The sequence below is a fragment of the Amia ocellicauda genome, chromosome 11 (genome assembly GCF_036373705.1).
Source record: "Amia ocellicauda isolate fAmiCal2 chromosome 11, fAmiCal2.hap1, whole genome shotgun sequence".
Lineage (NCBI taxonomy): Eukaryota > Metazoa > Chordata > Actinopteri > Amiiformes > Amiidae > Amia > Amia ocellicauda.
In genome coordinates this window covers 8,556,659-8,573,830 of record NC_089860.1, presented here as the reverse complement: position 1 = coordinate 8,573,830, position 17,172 = coordinate 8,556,659, and the positions used below count along the sequence as shown (strand labels likewise).

The following is a 17,172-nucleotide window of genomic DNA, read 5'->3' as shown; positions in this document are numbered from 1 at the left end:
CCTTCTTTGTCCCCCCTAAAAAATGACAGTCAAATCATATTACAACCCTAAAGGGCAAATGCATTAGTCTGCTTCACTCACTCTCTTTATCTAGGGTTTTCCATATGTAATTCAATTGAGTATTTTGTGAAGGACTGTGAAGTGAGGTGTGGTATTGCTTTACTTGCTTGTATCACTGTGTTTCAGAAAAGGCATTTATCAGTGTTGACTACAAGGGCGACTCAGTGGTGGAAGCAACAGCTGGGCAGAAGGTTCTCAAGCTCCTGGTCAAGGTGTCTGCATACCCCTTGCCTGAAACACTATGGTAAGAATGATTTATTTTTCCTCAGAATGACTACCTCTCATTGTCAAGAGGCAGCAGGAGTTTGTGTTGGTTTTTCATTTTAACTTAAGCTCTGGATTTGGGCAGCAGGAGCTAACAGGTGTATGTTGCAGGTATAAGGATGGGAAGCTCATAAACAAGAGCCCAGAGTTCAACAGGATGCGATACCAGCACCACAGCCTGGAGATCCGGGAGGTTTCCCAACAAGACGCCGGCAACTACACCATTGTCCTGAAAAACGGTGCCGCCCAGCTGGAAAAGAGGCTCAGTCTCCAGCTGGTTGTCAATGGTAAGCACCCAGCCTGCCTGAGCAACCCACCCAGCAACCTAGGCTTTGAGGAGTTATTAGGAGCTTATTATTAAGAGCAGTTTTTCACAGCCTCATGCTGAGTTTTGTGTGTCCTCATATCCCTCCAGTTCCCCCTCGGATTCACGAGAAGGAGGTGGCTTCCCCCACCAACATCTACCCCCGCGGGAGCCGCCAGACCCTCACCTGCACGGCCTACGGGGTCCCGGCCCCCAGCACCATCACCTGGCAGTGGAGGCCCTGGGCTCCCTGCAGTCTCAACAGCACCCACAGCCTGTAAGGAGCCGCGTCGATTCTGCACTGCGCACCTCCTCAATTCAGTTTAGGTTGCGGGCCGAGGAGCCCCATTAATCAGCAAGAGACAGTACAGACGGGCAATCACTGGGGAAATAAAAATATTGAGTTCAGAGCAGGGTGGCCCATACAAAAACACACTTGCAGTTTGTTTGGTTTAAAATATCTTTGAGCAATGATGAATTACACTTCTAGCTTGTAATAACAAGATGTGAAGTTGGTTTGTTTTTTGTCATGGTTGAGAGTTGGTTGGTTGAGACGTTTGCAGTGGGGTGGTCAATTGTCAAGATGTCTAGAAATGCAACATTGCAGCCTTCAGTCCAACTGTGGATATGAAACTTTATAGACACTCTCTCCAACAATGGGCATCTGTCTGTCTGAGTTCAAAGACGCATGTTTCACTGGAGTAGATCAGGACTCCTCATCTCCATAGAATAAATTTGCTTTTGGAGGCTTCAGCAGGGTAGACTAGTCTTGGCCTTGTCTGTAAAATGTTAAATTAAGGCCACTTGGTTCACACAGAGTTCAAAATAGATATTCCTTGTCCGTTCTGGCATCCTGCCTCCTGCATTGTGTATACAGAGTTTGCAATGGTATGTCTCCTGTCTTGTCTTTTCTTTTCTCTCTCTCTCTCTCTCTCTCTCTTTTATTTTCAATTCGAGGCTGAACTTTTCTTCAGCACCGGCCCTTCCGTAAGGGTGAGGGGTAAAGTAGCCAAAGACGGGGGGTATTTATAGTGGGTGAGTCAGACTATGGCTCTGTGTTGGAGAGATGCGCAATGGCCCTGCTCTGTCCAAACAACAGGAAGTTCTGGGAAGGGGGATGGGTTCTTGGGGGGGAGGAGTATGGTGGCATCCTTTGGCCTGAGGAGGAAAATAGCCTGGGCTGTCAACACTGTCACCACACAGGACTGCCGGCCCGGCCTGCTTCCTGCTCACTCGACCGAGGTTGTCTCTCTCACACACAAGCTCGGTGGGTTTCCTTCCAGCCTACTCAACAGAGTAGTTATTTTTAAGTGCTTCCAACCCTCACAGGACTTTGCAGTCACAGATGGGGACTCACCCACCCTCTGGTGAAAACGTGTTATCTAGAACGCCGTTGAATATGTTCTCCTTCAAACAAGACAAATCATCTTGTGCATCCCTTGCATTGATAGATAGATGTCTGACTTTCACTATAACAGGAAAGTCAGCATGTTAAGTATGGAAATAAAAATGACGCCTTATTTTACACGTAGGGAAATGCATCACTGTATTTTGGAGAACCTTCCATTTTCCTCCTTAATAACAGTGTGATACAACCTTCACTGTAGTTCATGAAGAAGGTAAGACATAATGCGAAGTTGCAATGCTGTCTGTGATGTGACATCAAATTGGAGAAGTTAATTCCATTTGAATCATACATCTCTCATCATGCGGTACAGATATCTATAAAACACTTAGAAATCAAATTAAGAAAGTGTTCTACATATTCTGTCCAAATGTCCTCCACTAGCCCAGTAGAAGGCACACGCTCGTATTGGTATTAGAAACAACTATATTTGTGATTTTTATTTTATTGCATTAAATGCAGGATGAGCCAGTAGCTTATATATCCTCAGTTACCTCCAGTCAAACACAGGAAGGCAGTGCCAACTAAAGGAGCTTCCTTGTTTGGGAGTGATGATCCCACATATCCTGGCAAGAACAACCAAAGAAATGGACAATGGAAGTGGGCCATCCCTGAGGATGAAACCTTTTCAATCTCTGAGAATCCCCCAATCCAAAAAATAAGTTCCTGTGAAATCTTTGGAAAAGTACTAATACATTCTTTTTACAACTTGTATATGTCAGTAATGTCACTATGAAGCTCAGAAATTTACAAATAATTGTAATAAATATAATTGTTAATTATAACTTTATGAACACAGAATAAATTAATTTTGATGTGTGTGGGGGGGTGTTGTTTCAGTGGTCGCAGGGGAGCAATGGAGAGGAGGCAGAGGGACAGGATGCCTGACTGTCAGAACTGGCTGGATGTGGATTTGGACAATGCAGTGAACACAATCGAGTTTTTTGACACCAGGCCCGAGATGGTGGACGGGAAAAATAAGGTGTGTCTTGTGTGTGACAGCTCTGTGTTACAGCTCTGAACCACAGCACTTGTTTTACTGAACTTTCAGAGAGAGTAGGGTCCAGTTTTCCATTGCACTCTTACTTCTAGTGCATTTTTTAGGAGAATGTGGTGACCAGTTAGAATAAAGAGGCTTGTGGTCAAGAGAATCCTGTTTCCTATTTTTGCTTTTATTAGATAGACAGATCTACAATCGGGAACACATTGTAAGTTTTACAACTAAAGCCTGTTCCTTTAGAACAACCATTGCAATGGAACAGTTTTTTCCATCCCAACATGTTTGCTGCAGTTTTGTAGTCTGTCATTGACCTTCCCCCACTATGAATGGGATTTAGAATGAGGCCAGTTATTTCAAAGCACTCGGTACGGCTTTTTGTCCTCTACGAAGCACATCTGGTGCTGGTGAATCTGTCAATGTTTCGGAGACTCAGATGGACCGATAGACAGGGAAGTCTGACCGACACATGAGGCTGAGGTGTGTTTTGGTGTCAGGGCCCTGCAGTCGTAACCCTGGCCACATTTATCAATCGGGAATGACCGCCAGGCCAAGCTTGCCGTCGTTTCCACATGAGAAATATTTAAAACCGTCTTCCTCTGAACACTTCCTGGAGCGAGTGGGAGTAAACACACTGGGTGAGAGTACTCACTTCCTGTTTTCAGACACACCTCTGAGGTCATTTCCTGTGATGGAGGCGGGTGGGGGAAAAGGGGGGTTGGTTGGCTTTCAGTCTGGAAGCCTCATAAAGGGGGCAGAAGTCTGAGATCTAATCCAACTTCAAATCCCTCATCTAATGCACATGACTGGTAGTGATTTATGTATTTGTAGGGAGTTATCAAATGCAGGCAATATGATTAATTTGAGCAGGATATTGAAAACAGTGCTGTGGTTAGATTGGTCTAGAAACCATCACTCTTTCTAAATTGTGCTTATTGAGCATATTTAAATCACAGTATGATTTACAGTTTAAAATTACACCACAAAACCATACATTTACCTGTTGCTGATTTGCCAAAATATGAATATATATTTTTTTTCTTTCCTTTTTGACAATCATGTCTGTGAGGCCCTTTTATTACAATTCCGGAGGTTAACACACTGTGACGGCTGAGAATGTGACAATGACAAACATTTAATTAAAAAAGCAATCATCTAAATGCTGAGTTTGTTTTTAAATAAACAGTTTGAGCCCTGAGGATGCTGACAGTGTTATAATATCTCCAACAGACAGTGAGCAAGATGGTCATTCAGAGTGCCAATGTGTCTGTGATGTACAAGTGCTCAGCGTTCAACAAAGTGGGGGGAGATGAGAGACTTATCTACTTCTATGTGACCAGTAAGTGTCGTCAGAAGCCAAAGGCTAATCGTTTCACTGTCCTCCCAGCCTGTGTTTATTAATAAAAGTAAATAAAAGATAACAAATTCCCTGCTTTGGTGTTGAATAGGCAGCTTAAAATCCCTCAGGTCTTTATTTACTAGTTCTCCCTTTTTTACTAGTGGAAATAAATGTACAAATGGAGAAACATCTCAGTTATGCCTCCTTTTTTGTATAACATTAATAGTTCATGTATGTATGTATTAATAATAATAATAATAATAATAATAATAATAATATTATTATTATTATACTGAAGCAAGAGCTAAGTAGAGATTCTATGTTTTACAGATACTCATCTGTTTCTGTTTCAAATTTACATTTTGGCAAGGTGGACCCACAAGGGACTACCATAAACACATCCTGCAGACTTTCTGAAGTGTTGACTGCAAATGTAGAGGGGGTATAAACATGAACTAAATTTCCCCCAATGGGCCCAACTTCTGAACCAATCCTGTGAAAATACCCTGCATTTATTTTAGACAAACTCAGCCTGCCAGCTCCGTCAATATGTTCTCAGCCTTTTCAGCTGAAAGACAACTGGATTGTGAAGGGGAGTTATTGTGGCTGTTGAGTCACCGGTGTCTGTGTCCCCCAGCTATCCCAGAAGGCTTTGGGATTGAGGTCCTACCCACAGAGGAGCCTCTGGAGCAGGAGCTGGTGAGTCTCAGGTGCAAGGCGGACAACTACACCTACGAGCATCTGCAGTGGTACCGCCTGGACCCGCGGGCGCTGCAGGATGACAATGGCAAATCCCTGGTCCTCGACTGCAAGAGCCTCCACCTGTACGCTGACCGCCTGGACGGGGACCTCTCTTTCAACGCAGCCAACAACAACTGGGTCCTGGAGTTGCAGATCCCCAACATCCAGCTGCAGCACGAGGGCGACTACGTGTGCGAGGTGCAGAACCGCAGGAGCGGAGAGAAGCACTGCCACCGCCAGTATATCCCCGTCAAAGGTGAGGGCGCTCTGCTCTGGGGGCCGGGGCCCTGTGACTGTTCTAGGTTGCACTCGTTCCCCATGAAATTTTAAAAGACAAACAACAACAACAACAATGCCTGGCTTCTTAATTCAGGCACATTGAGGGGAGTTGTGGCAGCCTGCCCAACATTGTCTCTTATCATTTCATTATCTCAGTCAGCAGGGGGTTAGATCCCTTTCCCAGCTAGGCTGAACACGAAACCTGCTGGCAAAAAGGAAGAATTCAGTAATATATATATTTTGGTTTAAAGAAAGTATTACATTTTTCCAAATTGCTACACAGTTAACTTAATTGAACCCTTAATTAAAAATGTCCTAAATCAGAGCCTTTCATTATTTTAAACAGTAGGGGTTTTAAGTTAAGTATATAATTTAATAAATAACTTATTAAAGAACCAACTCTTGTATTACACGATTTAAAAAGTCAAATCTAAGCAATTGTTACTTCAATTAAGGTTCACTTAATCTTGGTTGGAACAAAAAAAAGCAGGTTAGGGGTTCCTCCAAGTCCGGGACTGGAAACCCCTGATTTAAACAATTGCTTGAGACTTTTTTCTGTAGATGAAAGAAAGATGAAAAGTTTGATTCAACACAAACACTATGAACTGCTTTCACTCAAAAGGCACCTTTTAAAAGCAGACTGATTTAAGTAATAGGTAAAAAGAAAGCTGGTTATTCACACAGTTTTCAGGTACAAACCACATCTCCCTCATCCTCCTCTCTCTCCCCCAACCCTCAGCCCAGGAGGCGCCCCACTACAGACACAACCCCACCAACCAGACGGTGAACGTCAGCGAGTCGCTGTTCATGAAGTGTGACGTCGAGGGCACGCCGACTCCGCAGGTCTCCTGGTTTAAGGACGACAAACCGCTGCACCACATATCAGGTGAATTGCTTGAGCTTTCTTTCGCTTGCTGCAGTCAATGGGGCTCTCCGCCGATTGGTATATCAACAGGTGTCTGGAACAATTGTGCAAAACATGCTCCGTTTATGGGAATCATTAGGAGGCGCTTCCGGACACAGAGAGAAGTGGGGTCTGGAACAAACTATCCAGCTTTGTAGTCAAGTCTGATGCTCTGGGTTCTTTCAAGACATGTCTGGATGAATGTCTGGGACTGATTAGCAAACTAAAAAGCAAATGAACAAGATGGGCCAAATGCCCTCTTTTCGTTTGTAATATTTTTGTATGTTCTTATGCTTCAGATGAAAAGCTTCATTTCTCATCTCCCAGAAGCTTTCCAGATCACCATGTTCCAACAGGACAAAACCTTTTTAGTATGTGTATATATATATATATAAAAAAACAAATCCATACACTTATATATCTATTACCGTGTGATTCCTATCGCAGTGTGCTAACTGTTTGAGAAAAGTGCTGCTGTTTAATTTAGAAGAACCTGCACATTTTCCAAACCAAGAAACGTTTTGGTGCTGAAGGTTGTTTTTTTTTTTGTTTTTTTTCGATTTCCGTGGCTCCTGATAGTGGTGTAAACAGGAAGAACGTGTGCGAAATGGGGAGAAACGAGCCAAGAGCATGAAACGAAGCTAGTAACGCTCAAGGTCAGAGTGCGCCACCGGTCTTTCCTCAGGCCTGCGCATGATTCCTGTCCCGTCACGTCCAGAGATTGTGAATGAAAAGGTTTTGGAGAGACAAAAGTATTAAAGGCTAGGGAGGTCACCTGCGCATGTTTCTCTTGGAAAGCCAACACTGGGCTCCAGCAGCTCGGGTCCTTTTTAGCAGAGCTCATAAGAAGAAAATTCATCCATGTGGGAAAACTGAAACATTTTAAAAGAAGAAGGCCAGTCTGAGGTGTCTTTTACACCTCTAGGGTATAAACTGTTAGAACTGATGGGTCTCTATTTTAACTTATTTTAAATCTTAAAACAAACATAATCTTTGCATTTAAAATAGTCCCTTTAAAGCCAGAATGAGATTACTTGTGTAAGACAGTGAAGACATTATTTCAGGGTCATTAATTTTATACTGAAGCTTGCTTGGCTGAAGAAAGGAATTTGATGACAAAAAATAGTGATGACTTTCCAATACCTTAAAAAAAAAAATAATAATAATAATAATAACAGAATAGACACTACATATTAGATAGCTATGTTATTGAGGGCCACATTTACTAAGCTATTCCAGTACCTTATAAACAGCTTTGTATTGATGGGTAACAAATAATATTTGCATTACTAACCCATGCCACTTCAGAAATGTACCCCAAAGAACAGGTCCTTATCATCTTTGGTTTTATAAACATCTTAATTCTCTTCCTCCAACAATCCAATAGGTTCCATCAGATCCGTGTGTTGTAGGCCTGCCTGCCTGCAGCTTGTTTTAGTTCAGTTTACCTCTTCAGTCAGTTCCATACCAGTTATTGGTGGTAGAAATTCAGATTGAGTGAAATATAGAAAAACAAAGAAAAAAAAAAGATAAAATTACCGGACTAAAAATAAATTATATGAATTTTACTTTTAATGATATCTTAAATGATCATTCTATTATTAATTTGGTTTGGTTGCTTTGGTCTTAACCCTTAGAGTACTACCAGGTTAGATAATCGACTGGATGGCCAATTATCCGCCATATATTCCACCCACACATTAACCCTACAAAAGGTTTTATTGGACTGTTTTACATAGCAACAAACTGCCTTAACCAATAGCAGAGAGGTTTGTTAATATTAACCAATAAAAAGCTGTGCAAGCTTTTTTTTTTTTTAAGTTATTTTGTATTGGTCAAACAAGGAATGTTTTGAAGATCTTACAGTTTCTGAGACCAAGTGGGCAAATTGTTCAGTATATTAGACAGTGATGACAGTAATTTGGAAAAGGGGGAGGATGAATTTTATGAGCAGGATGTGGATGCGAGGTGAGGAGACCATACAGATGAAGAGGTTTCTAGTTTCATTTAGCTGGTCAACCTAAATTTTGGAATACCCTTTTTCTACACAAATTACAGAATTGCCACAACAGAAAGATTAAGAAATACACAGAAGTTAGTAGTCCAAGACTTTTTCAACAGAGCAGCACTTTGTACCTGATCCACACAGAGCAGCATTCGCATAAGATACACACTTAAAATGTCACAGAGACTGAACGCACACCAATTAAACGACAACACCATTTGCCGTAGCCAGTAGCGCTTGGCTAGAGTAGTGGAGCTGCGTGTAGGGAGCTGGTGCCAGGAGTGGGTGGCTGGTCTGTGTGTGGAGGTGGAGAAGGAGGAGGAGAATTTGATTGACTGCTGTCTGGATGTGCACAGGGATCGTGCTGCAGGACTCTAACCAGACGCTGAGTATCCAGCGAGTCCGCGAGGAGGACGCCGGCCTCTACACTTGCACAGCCTGCAACCGGAAGGGCTGCGTCAGCACGTCAGCGACCGTCGCCGTCGTGGGTAAGAGACACGAGCAAATGGAGCACGCAGGCAGACGACGCACTCACACCTGAGAGAGCCGACACGCATGCACAGACGCACACACATTCATATTGACGTACATACGGTGCCCTGCAATAGTAAGGTGAGCACCCTTGCAGCAGAGACGTATATCGGACACAACAGTTAGAACTCAAACACAACGCGAAACATTCTGAAGCACAGACACAAAGAAGCATTGTGGGAAAAACTGACAACTCCTCCTCAAATACTGTAATACATACTCATCCCTGGTCACATGATGGCAAGCTTCTTGGAGTGAAGAAAGTTGTTTCAAATTGTGTCAAAAACAAAAAACTTCAGGTCTTCAAGTACTAGGCCTGTAGATTATAGTTGGAAGCTGAGTTGAAGTTTTGATTCAGTACAGGCCCTAGTTTAGGCAGAAGTCAAACCACCGTAACAAATTAATTTGGAAGTTGTTTTGATATGCCCCTCAAACTCTCTTAATGTGGTAGAGGAAAGTCATTACTATAGGTTTTGTCCTTATTTCCAGGGCTGTATACAGGATAGATTACTTTCAAATAACTCTAAAAAATGCAAAGATTGTGTAAGGATATCAAATTATTTACATTGGTAAATGTGTGAAATGTTTTAAACCAAAGTTTCACCCTTCGGCTGGCTTCAGTCTACATTACAGCTACGGCCTATTTGTACCAGTCTAAACAGTTGGTGTTTTTTGAAGTAGAACCACCAAAACATGATTACTAGAATAAATAATTGATCTTCTCACCCCACTTAATGATTCAAAAAAGAAATGGGGAAATTTGTGGACATTCTTCTAATTTCTGTGACGGTAAGTTTGGTTCAATAAAAGTTAATCTTATTGGTGTTGTCCTAATGAAGACCGTTTGTATGCATTTTGGGATAAAGGCCCTGCCATTCTGGTGCAATACTAAGGTACACCCTGATGTACATTAATACTGGATTGTTAATAGTGTTCTCTGTACAATCATTTTCTGTAATGTTTTCCGTATGCTGGAAAGTGGTGGAGATTAAATGTATCTTGAGATTTAGGTAAGATTTATATATGACCCTTAATTAGGATGTAGGGGTTACCCTGTGTTATTTCATTCCATTCATTCTCTGTCAGGTGGGACTGAATATTTGTATAATTGAACTAACAGTACAGATTACATCATTAGTGTGGGTTTTAGCTGCAGATACATTAGCTTCTTTGTTAGGGGCGTTGTATATACCTCTTCCGAGATATGCAGGGACGTCTCCTGGCTTCTATATGTTCTTGCCAAGCTGCCGGCCCAATGGAACTGTGAAACAGACAGTTGTAATCAACTATCTTACAGAAATGTGTCCTTCTGCTCCCTCTAGTGAAGTGCTGGATGTACTGCTATGGATTTATTATAATTTATTTATTTTGGTGCAAATTCTGCTTCAAGGGGTAGTCTGTATGATCAAAACACAGTTCACTGCAATGTTACTGGTTTTGGCGCAGAATATTTTATTACCAGTATATTCAGTATTATAGAAGACCCAGTTATTAATTGTGTGTCATTATTCAAAATCCAATATTAATTGTTACATGACATCGTTATTGGATTCAGTAATGCCGTTTCGACTGAAATTCAGCTCTGGGTTATGCACTACAGTATTTTGCATTATTTAAACAACACAACAGGCAAAAGTTTTTAAAATAAATCATATCGTTTATACTCGGTTTACAAAGTTGAATTTAGATATTAGAGTACTGGTACACTGGTATCAGTACACAGAGACTCCCCCTAACCCGGCTCTGTGACTCCTGTTCCCGTGCAGGCTTGGACGACCGGACCAACGTGGAGATAGTGATTCTCATCGGAACTGGTGTCATCGCCATCTTCTTCTGGATTCTCCTCATCCTCATCTTCTGCAACGTGAAGCGGGTGACTGTACCTTCCTCCCCTCCATCCCTCTGTGCTCCAGAGACAGTAGCCTCTACTGACTCCCTCCCAACTCTGCTAAGCACATCCCTTCTCTCTACAGGCCAACCCTGCAGATATAAAGACTAGCTACCTATCCATCATCATGGACCCCGGAGAGGTGCCCCTGGAGGAGCAGTGCGAGTACCTGCCCTACGACTCCAGCCAGTGGGAGTTTCCCCGGGACAGACTGCGGCTTGGTGAGGCCCTCTGTATATGTGTGTGTGTGTGTGTCAGATCTTTGAATTACAATACTCCAGACCACCGCCTCCCCCGTCAAATCCTCTATGGCAAGATCTGCGTGGCCAACCGCACTGCTGGAGGAAACCAGAAACATTTCAAAGACTTTAGCAAGGACCTCCTGAAGTGTTGTAAAATAAACCCCTTCACAACTGGAATCCCTGGCACTGGCAGTCCATCGGTACCAAAGGGATTCAATGTCTTCAAAACTCAACCCTAAATCCCCATTCCTTGAACGAGTAGGAGCTGCGATGGACAGCTAAGAGTGCATCAGACACTACAAACACAACGAATGACCTCGGCAGTCAACCTTCTCAACCATATGAGCCGCAGCAGGATATTTAGTTGGCAGTATCTCTGTTCTATCTTTTGTAAAATAAACAGCAAACATGTTGTGACTTTCCAAGAAGCATTCCATATGTAATATTAAAAACAACTGCTATGGCACAGAGACATTGTGTAAACAGAGCAGACAAAAATACAGCAGCAACTGATAGCTTGTCCTTGAGTAAGGCCTGTTGCAGACACATGCTGTTTATATCAGAGGGCCCAGAGCCAGTTGTGGGAAATCTGGACGATTCTACTACTCTGGTGGTATTTGAATGTGTTGGGGCTTGGTATATGACATCACCATCAAAAAGATATTCTGTGACTGTACTGTGTACAAAAAGGATGGCCCTGGGTTTTCTCAGCCAAACTCTGCATATTCAGTGTCTCTCTGGCTGTTTAAATACAGGGAAGGTCTTGGGTCACGGAGCTTTTGGAAAAGTAGTGGAGGCCTCGGCCTTTGGGCTCGACAAGACCAACAGCCTGAACACTGTGGCAGTCAAGATGCTGAAAGGTGAGATTTTAACACAGATATGCATTCAGTATCCAGTTTTCTTCATAGTTACTGTTTATTTGCATTTTTTTCACAGGAAATTCAGTTTCTCTAAACAATGCTTTTCATTGAGAAAGTCTACAAAGTTTAAAGCTGTCTTGAACAAGGTCTGCAAGTTCCTGTATGTTTTCAGATTCCAGCGTTAGGTGTGTTTTTTGCTATGCTTCCCACATAAAACTAGCTTGTATAAAAACACAATCAAATCTTCTATGTAACCGCAAACATGCAACTATTTTAGGTAAAGGTATGTATTTAAATAGGAACACTAGAGAGACACTGGGAGAGAAGTTGCACCTTAGTTTTGAGAGAGACGGGGAACCTAACTGTGTCTGCTGGTGTTGCAGAGGGAGCCACAGCCAGCGAGCACAAAGCCCTGATGTCGGAGCTGAAGATCCTCATCCACATTGGCAACCATCTCAACGTGGTCAACTTGCTGGGTGCCTGTACCAAACCCAACGGTGAATACACACAGCAGCACTGAGACAAACACACACACAGACCACTGACCAGACCTGCCCATACCAGTCACTGTAGAAAAGAGCACAAAGCAGACAACTGAAACAAACTAAACTCTCAATATTGGAGAAATCTCATCCAGTCAATCCCGATTTTAAGCCAGAGATCTGCAGCTTTTATCCTGGAGACGCATATTGTCTGCTGGCCTTCATTCCAACTCTGACCTGTCCTCTAATTTGAGGAATGGGCACAAGTTAGTTCACTGACTATTTACTGGGAAGCTTACAGGACTGAGGATGGGAAAGACCAAGGTTGCAGACACTTGGTGTAAAGCTATTGTCCTGTTTGCCCTTTAATAACATAAATCCAACCACCATACTAAATTTACTAAGAAAGAACAAACTCTTAAGACCAAATAAGAACAAAAAACATCTCAACTCCCTATAGGCAGTCTTAAAAATACATTTACATATGCATAATCACTGCACAGACAGAACAGTTTATAAGTGTGATTTGTGTGAGGCTTCTATTGTTTTGCTCTTATAAACCTCTTCTGCACTTTTCTCCAAGGCCCTCTGATGGTAATAGTGGAGTACTGCAAGTACGGGAACCTGTCCAACTACCTGCGAGCAAAGAGAGAGTCTTTTCTGCCTTACAGGGTGAGGGTGACTTCTTACGTTCTGATGCCAGTTCTCAGTGGATACAGAGACATACGCAGTTAGTCACAGTTAGCACCTAATTCCCCCAGCTTTCTAATAACTCTGCTCGTGTTTTCTTTGTCAGGATCGGTCCCCCAAGACTCGCAGTCAGGTGCGCAGGATGATCGAGGCTGTGCAGGTGGACCAACCGAGGGGGCCAGAGCCTGCCGAGAATATTAATCTAGCGACGTCCATTGGCCATCAGAATCAGAACACCAAACCCAGCCTGCAGAAAGGTGAGCGGGCAATTTCTGGCGTAGCATTGGCGAGCCGCTCTATTCCAACAGCTCGCTACACCGCACACAGAACTGGAGAAACAAGATGTTAAGGAGGAAATTAGGACTTGGCTGTTTTAGTGATTGATCTTTAAGCTTTGAAATACTTAGCCATGTGCCATAAGCCTGACCCACATCCCTCCTCCTCCTCCTCCTCCTCCTCCCCCCTCACAGTGGATGACCTCTGGAAGACACCACTGACGGTGGAAGATCTCATCTGCTACAGCTTCCAGGTGGCGCGAGGGATGGAGTTCTTGGCTTCTCGTAAGGTAAGGCCCCTGCTGCCACTCCGCTCCAGCCAGTGGGTGGAATGAATGAATGGCTAAATAAATGCACATCAAGGTAAGAGGATACGTGAATTTAATAATACAGTTGTATCCTAATGAGGGATTACTTGCATTAGACAAAGAACAACAATAGATGTGATGCTCATTTACACATCCTAAGGCTTAGGCCCAGGTCTTATTGCAGACATGGTGACCGCCAGGCCCTTACCTGTTCTCCCTTTGCAGTGTATCCACAGAGACCTGGCCGCCCGCAACATCCTCCTGTCCGAGAGCAATGTGGTGAAGATCTGTGACTTTGGCCTGGCCCGGGACATCTACAAGGACCCCGACTACGTCCGCAAAGGAAATGTAATGGAGTGCTTAGACTATTCCTTATTATTTGGATTTAATACTGGATCAAAATATGAAGTACACTGATTGTAGTGATAAGGGAATGTTTCATCAAAGAAAAATGTTCTGTGCTTTTTATAAGTAAAGAGCTGTCCCAATAAAAGTTTATTTCTGTAGTTTGATTATGCTTATTAATATTGATCCTTAGTTGTGGTTTGTGCACAGGCCCGCCTGCCCCTGAAGTGGATGGCTCCAGAGAGCATCTTCGACAAACTGTACACCACCCAGAGCGACGTGTGGTCCTTCGGCGTCCTGCTGTGGGAGATCTTTTCACTGGGTAAGAGGGGGGCCTGCTGCGGAGGAAGGAATGTGGCACGGGAGGAAGTGTGCTGGAGAACGGAGAGCAGAAGAGGGCAGAAAGATGGATATTGGGCTTTTGAATGCCGAGATCAAGATGAAGCCGAGTTATGTATTCCTGATGTTTTGTTTCGCTCTCTCTCGCCACTCTCCACCACAGGCGCCTCCCCCTACCCTGGAGTTCAGATCGATGAGGACTTCTGTCAGAGGCTGAAGGATGGCACTCGGATGCGCGCGCCAGAGAATGCCTCTCCAGAAATGTAAGTGGGAACCATTTTGAAGAAGTGACCTCATCCACTACGGAGTGAGGCTTCTTCTCGGAGCTTCCTTGGCTTGGCTATAGAGCAGCTCTCTCTCTGCCCTCAGATACCGGATCATGCTGGCCTGCTGGCAGGGCGAGCCCCGGGAGAGGCCCACCTTCCCTGCACTGGTGGAGATCTTGGCAGACCTGCTTCAGGACAATGGACTTCCGGTGAGAGATGGGCTGGGGACCTTGAGAGGGACAGCGGGAAGAGGGGAGAGAGTTGGGAGGAAAGGATGGGGGTAGCAGAGAGACTGGTCTAGTACTTGTTTTTTGTTTTGTTTTGTTTTTTAAAGGGGTAAATTGATCCCCTAATTGACCAAGTCGTTCTTTCCAATGAATAGCTACAGGCTTGGCCGGAATGGAAAACAAACCCCACCAGTCCTGGCCTAGAAAAAGCCCACACTCCATGTCACAGAGAAACAACTGTCCTTGATTCTCTCTTTCCTGGCAGGATGGCAAGGACTACAACCCTCTCAACACATCTCAGAGCTCAGAGGACGACGGCTTCTCTCAGGCCTCCTCCCGGCCCTCATCCCAGGAGGAGGTCTGTGAGTTGAGACTGCCCTGCAATGTCCTGCCCAACAGGTAGGCCTTGATTGAAGGAACTGAAGAGAAACAATGAAACTGCGAGCAAACAGTGGTGGAATAACATTTTTTTAGACCTACGCAAGCCTTTTTAGACCAATGTATTATGTAACAGCAAAATCCAAATCACGCTGAAACATGCTCAGTTTTACTGTAGGCAGGTGGGAAGCCGAGTGACTTTGTCCAGCTCTCTCCGCAGATACTACAACTGTGTGCCCTTCGCCGGATGTATGATTGCTGGGATCCCAAAGGTCTGCCACACACGGGTCAAGACCTTTGAAGAGTACCCACTGGAGCACACTTCCCACAAGGCACATCCTGTGAGTATCGGACTTCCCTTCCAACCTCTTCCCATCTCCCACGCTTCTACCAAGTTATGAGTTCATTACAGCTTCTCCTCTGCCTGTCAAGTATTTTATAAAGTATTTATTTACTTATTTAGTATTTCACTCTGCCCTTCCTCAGTCAGCATCACCACCAAGTGGATATTCCTGATTTTCCAATTGTGTTCTGGGAAGGTGTTAGAGGTTGCCAGCGTACCTACTGACCTTAACCTCCATCCCCGTGTGTGTACAGCGTGATGGAGATTATAAGGCCGTGTCGCTCTCTTTCTGTACAGGACAACCAGACAGACAGTGGCATGGTTCTGGCATCAGAAGAGTTCGAGAGGATAGAGCACATACACAGAGGAGCCCTGGCTCTCAGGTACGACTGCACACAGCAATGAAGCCCAATAAGGTGCTTCCACCGAGTAGGAGAAAATTAGACCATTTATAGTGCCCTTACTTCACACTATGTGAAAGTGCAAAAGAGTCAAATACCAGAATCAAAGTGGGGAAACAATTAATAAGACCATTAACTTTGAGATACTGCAGCTGTTTTTTCCCTCCGTGGTACTATGGAACGAGAAACATCTGTATGGAAATTCAGCTTAATTATGAAGTTTAATTATGAAGATGCTGGAAAAGTGAATCTACAGCAAAGGCTTAATTGGTTAACAGTCACTCGGATCACAGTTATGTCCAATTATTCCAGATTATGTCCATGTTGTAATCAAATAACCGAGATCCCTAATGCTGCACTAAAGTAATTAAACTGTTTGAGGACTTCAATCCAACTTGCATTTCCCTTACGTTGTGGGTCAAGCAGTGCTTTAAGTGCCTCTGCTGCTCGAGATCACTGAAGTAATTAACCATGGCGCACCACTCACAAATGGGAGAAGAAAAGGTAGTCTACAAATAGAATAACACAAATTGGTAAATTGTTTTCTAAATTGCAATATTATAATGCTCTGAAATTGGCATTTGAATTCTAGGGTTCACCTCTGCTTTAAGGGGCATCTCTCCATTTCTCATTCTGTCCTCTTACAGCCAGCAAGCCGGCAGGAGCACAGAAGGGCCCTCGGGCCCCACAGGGCAGCCCTACCGGCATCGACCGCCGTTCCTGAGCCAGCTGTCTGGACAGACCTTCTACAACAACGAATACGGCCAGCTGTCTGAGGAAACCATGGGAGACTTCTTCTCTACGCACAGCGAAGGGGACTCAGAGGCCGGCTGTATCGCCTCCTCCAGCTTCTGAAGAGAGAGAGAGAGAGAGAGAGAGAGAGAGGGGGAGGACATGCGGGCTGAAGCACAGGCCACCATAATCAATCCACTGCCTTCTGTCCCCTGCCACCACGGTCTTGCAGCACTGAACTGAGCTCTCTGTACAAACAAATCTGCTTTCCAGCCACTGGGTGGTGTAGTTATCATCTCAACCAAACATCTCTTGCATTTTATCATTCATTTTAAAGTTAACTAACCCAGAGTAAGCCTTTTTTGTTTCATATTTGTACAAAACTTAAAAAAAAAAAAAAAAAAAAGAAAAAAGAATAAAAGCGATATATATCTGTTTCTTAATATATCAGTGTTTTTTTTTGTACTTACATTTTATAAATGATTGTAAAACACTGCACTTGTATGCATCTATAATCAGAAAGAAGGAAAATGCTGGGATGACTCTCTTGCCATGGAGTACAGGTAA

General features: G+C 43.7%; 1 protein-coding gene across 5 annotated transcripts in view; it reads left to right on the top strand.

Annotated features, from left to right (window-relative positions):
- flt4 (fms related receptor tyrosine kinase 4) overlaps window positions 1–17,026 on the top strand; it is a 68,049-nt gene extending 51,023 nt beyond the window's left edge. For 3 of the 5 annotated variants that reach the window (XM_066716539.1, XM_066716538.1, XM_066716542.1), the window contains 23 exons: window positions 187–304; window positions 436–611; window positions 740–905; window positions 2,874–3,015; window positions 4,261–4,369; window positions 5,007–5,366; window positions 6,129–6,275; window positions 8,655–8,786; window positions 10,596–10,702; window positions 10,803–10,938; window positions 11,715–11,819; window positions 12,203–12,316; window positions 12,885–12,973; window positions 13,098–13,248; window positions 13,462–13,556; window positions 13,800–13,922; window positions 14,130–14,241; window positions 14,422–14,521; window positions 14,628–14,733; window positions 15,017–15,150; window positions 15,338–15,470; window positions 15,770–15,855; window positions 16,521–17,026. In XM_066716539.1, coding sequence (XP_066572636.1) covers window positions 187–304; window positions 436–611; window positions 740–905; window positions 2,874–3,015; window positions 4,261–4,369; window positions 5,007–5,366; window positions 6,129–6,275; window positions 8,655–8,786; window positions 10,596–10,702; window positions 10,803–10,938; window positions 11,715–11,819; window positions 12,203–12,316; window positions 12,885–12,973; window positions 13,098–13,248; window positions 13,462–13,556; window positions 13,800–13,922; window positions 14,130–14,241; window positions 14,422–14,521; window positions 14,628–14,733; window positions 15,017–15,150; window positions 15,338–15,470; window positions 15,770–15,855; window positions 16,521–16,728 — 3,149 coding nt within the window. In that variant the 3' untranslated portion in view covers window positions 16,729–17,026. The remainder of the gene's footprint in view (window positions 1–186; window positions 305–435; window positions 612–739; window positions 906–2,873; window positions 3,016–4,260; window positions 4,370–5,006; window positions 5,367–6,128; window positions 6,276–8,654; window positions 8,787–10,595; window positions 10,703–10,802; window positions 10,939–11,714; window positions 11,820–12,202; window positions 12,317–12,884; window positions 12,974–13,097; window positions 13,249–13,461; window positions 13,557–13,799; window positions 13,923–14,129; window positions 14,242–14,421; window positions 14,522–14,627; window positions 14,734–15,016; window positions 15,151–15,337; window positions 15,471–15,769; window positions 15,856–16,520) is intronic. The other 2 variants (XM_066716540.1, XM_066716541.1) reach the window with 2 other exon arrangements.
- Window positions 17,027–17,172: the final 146 nt, after the last annotated feature.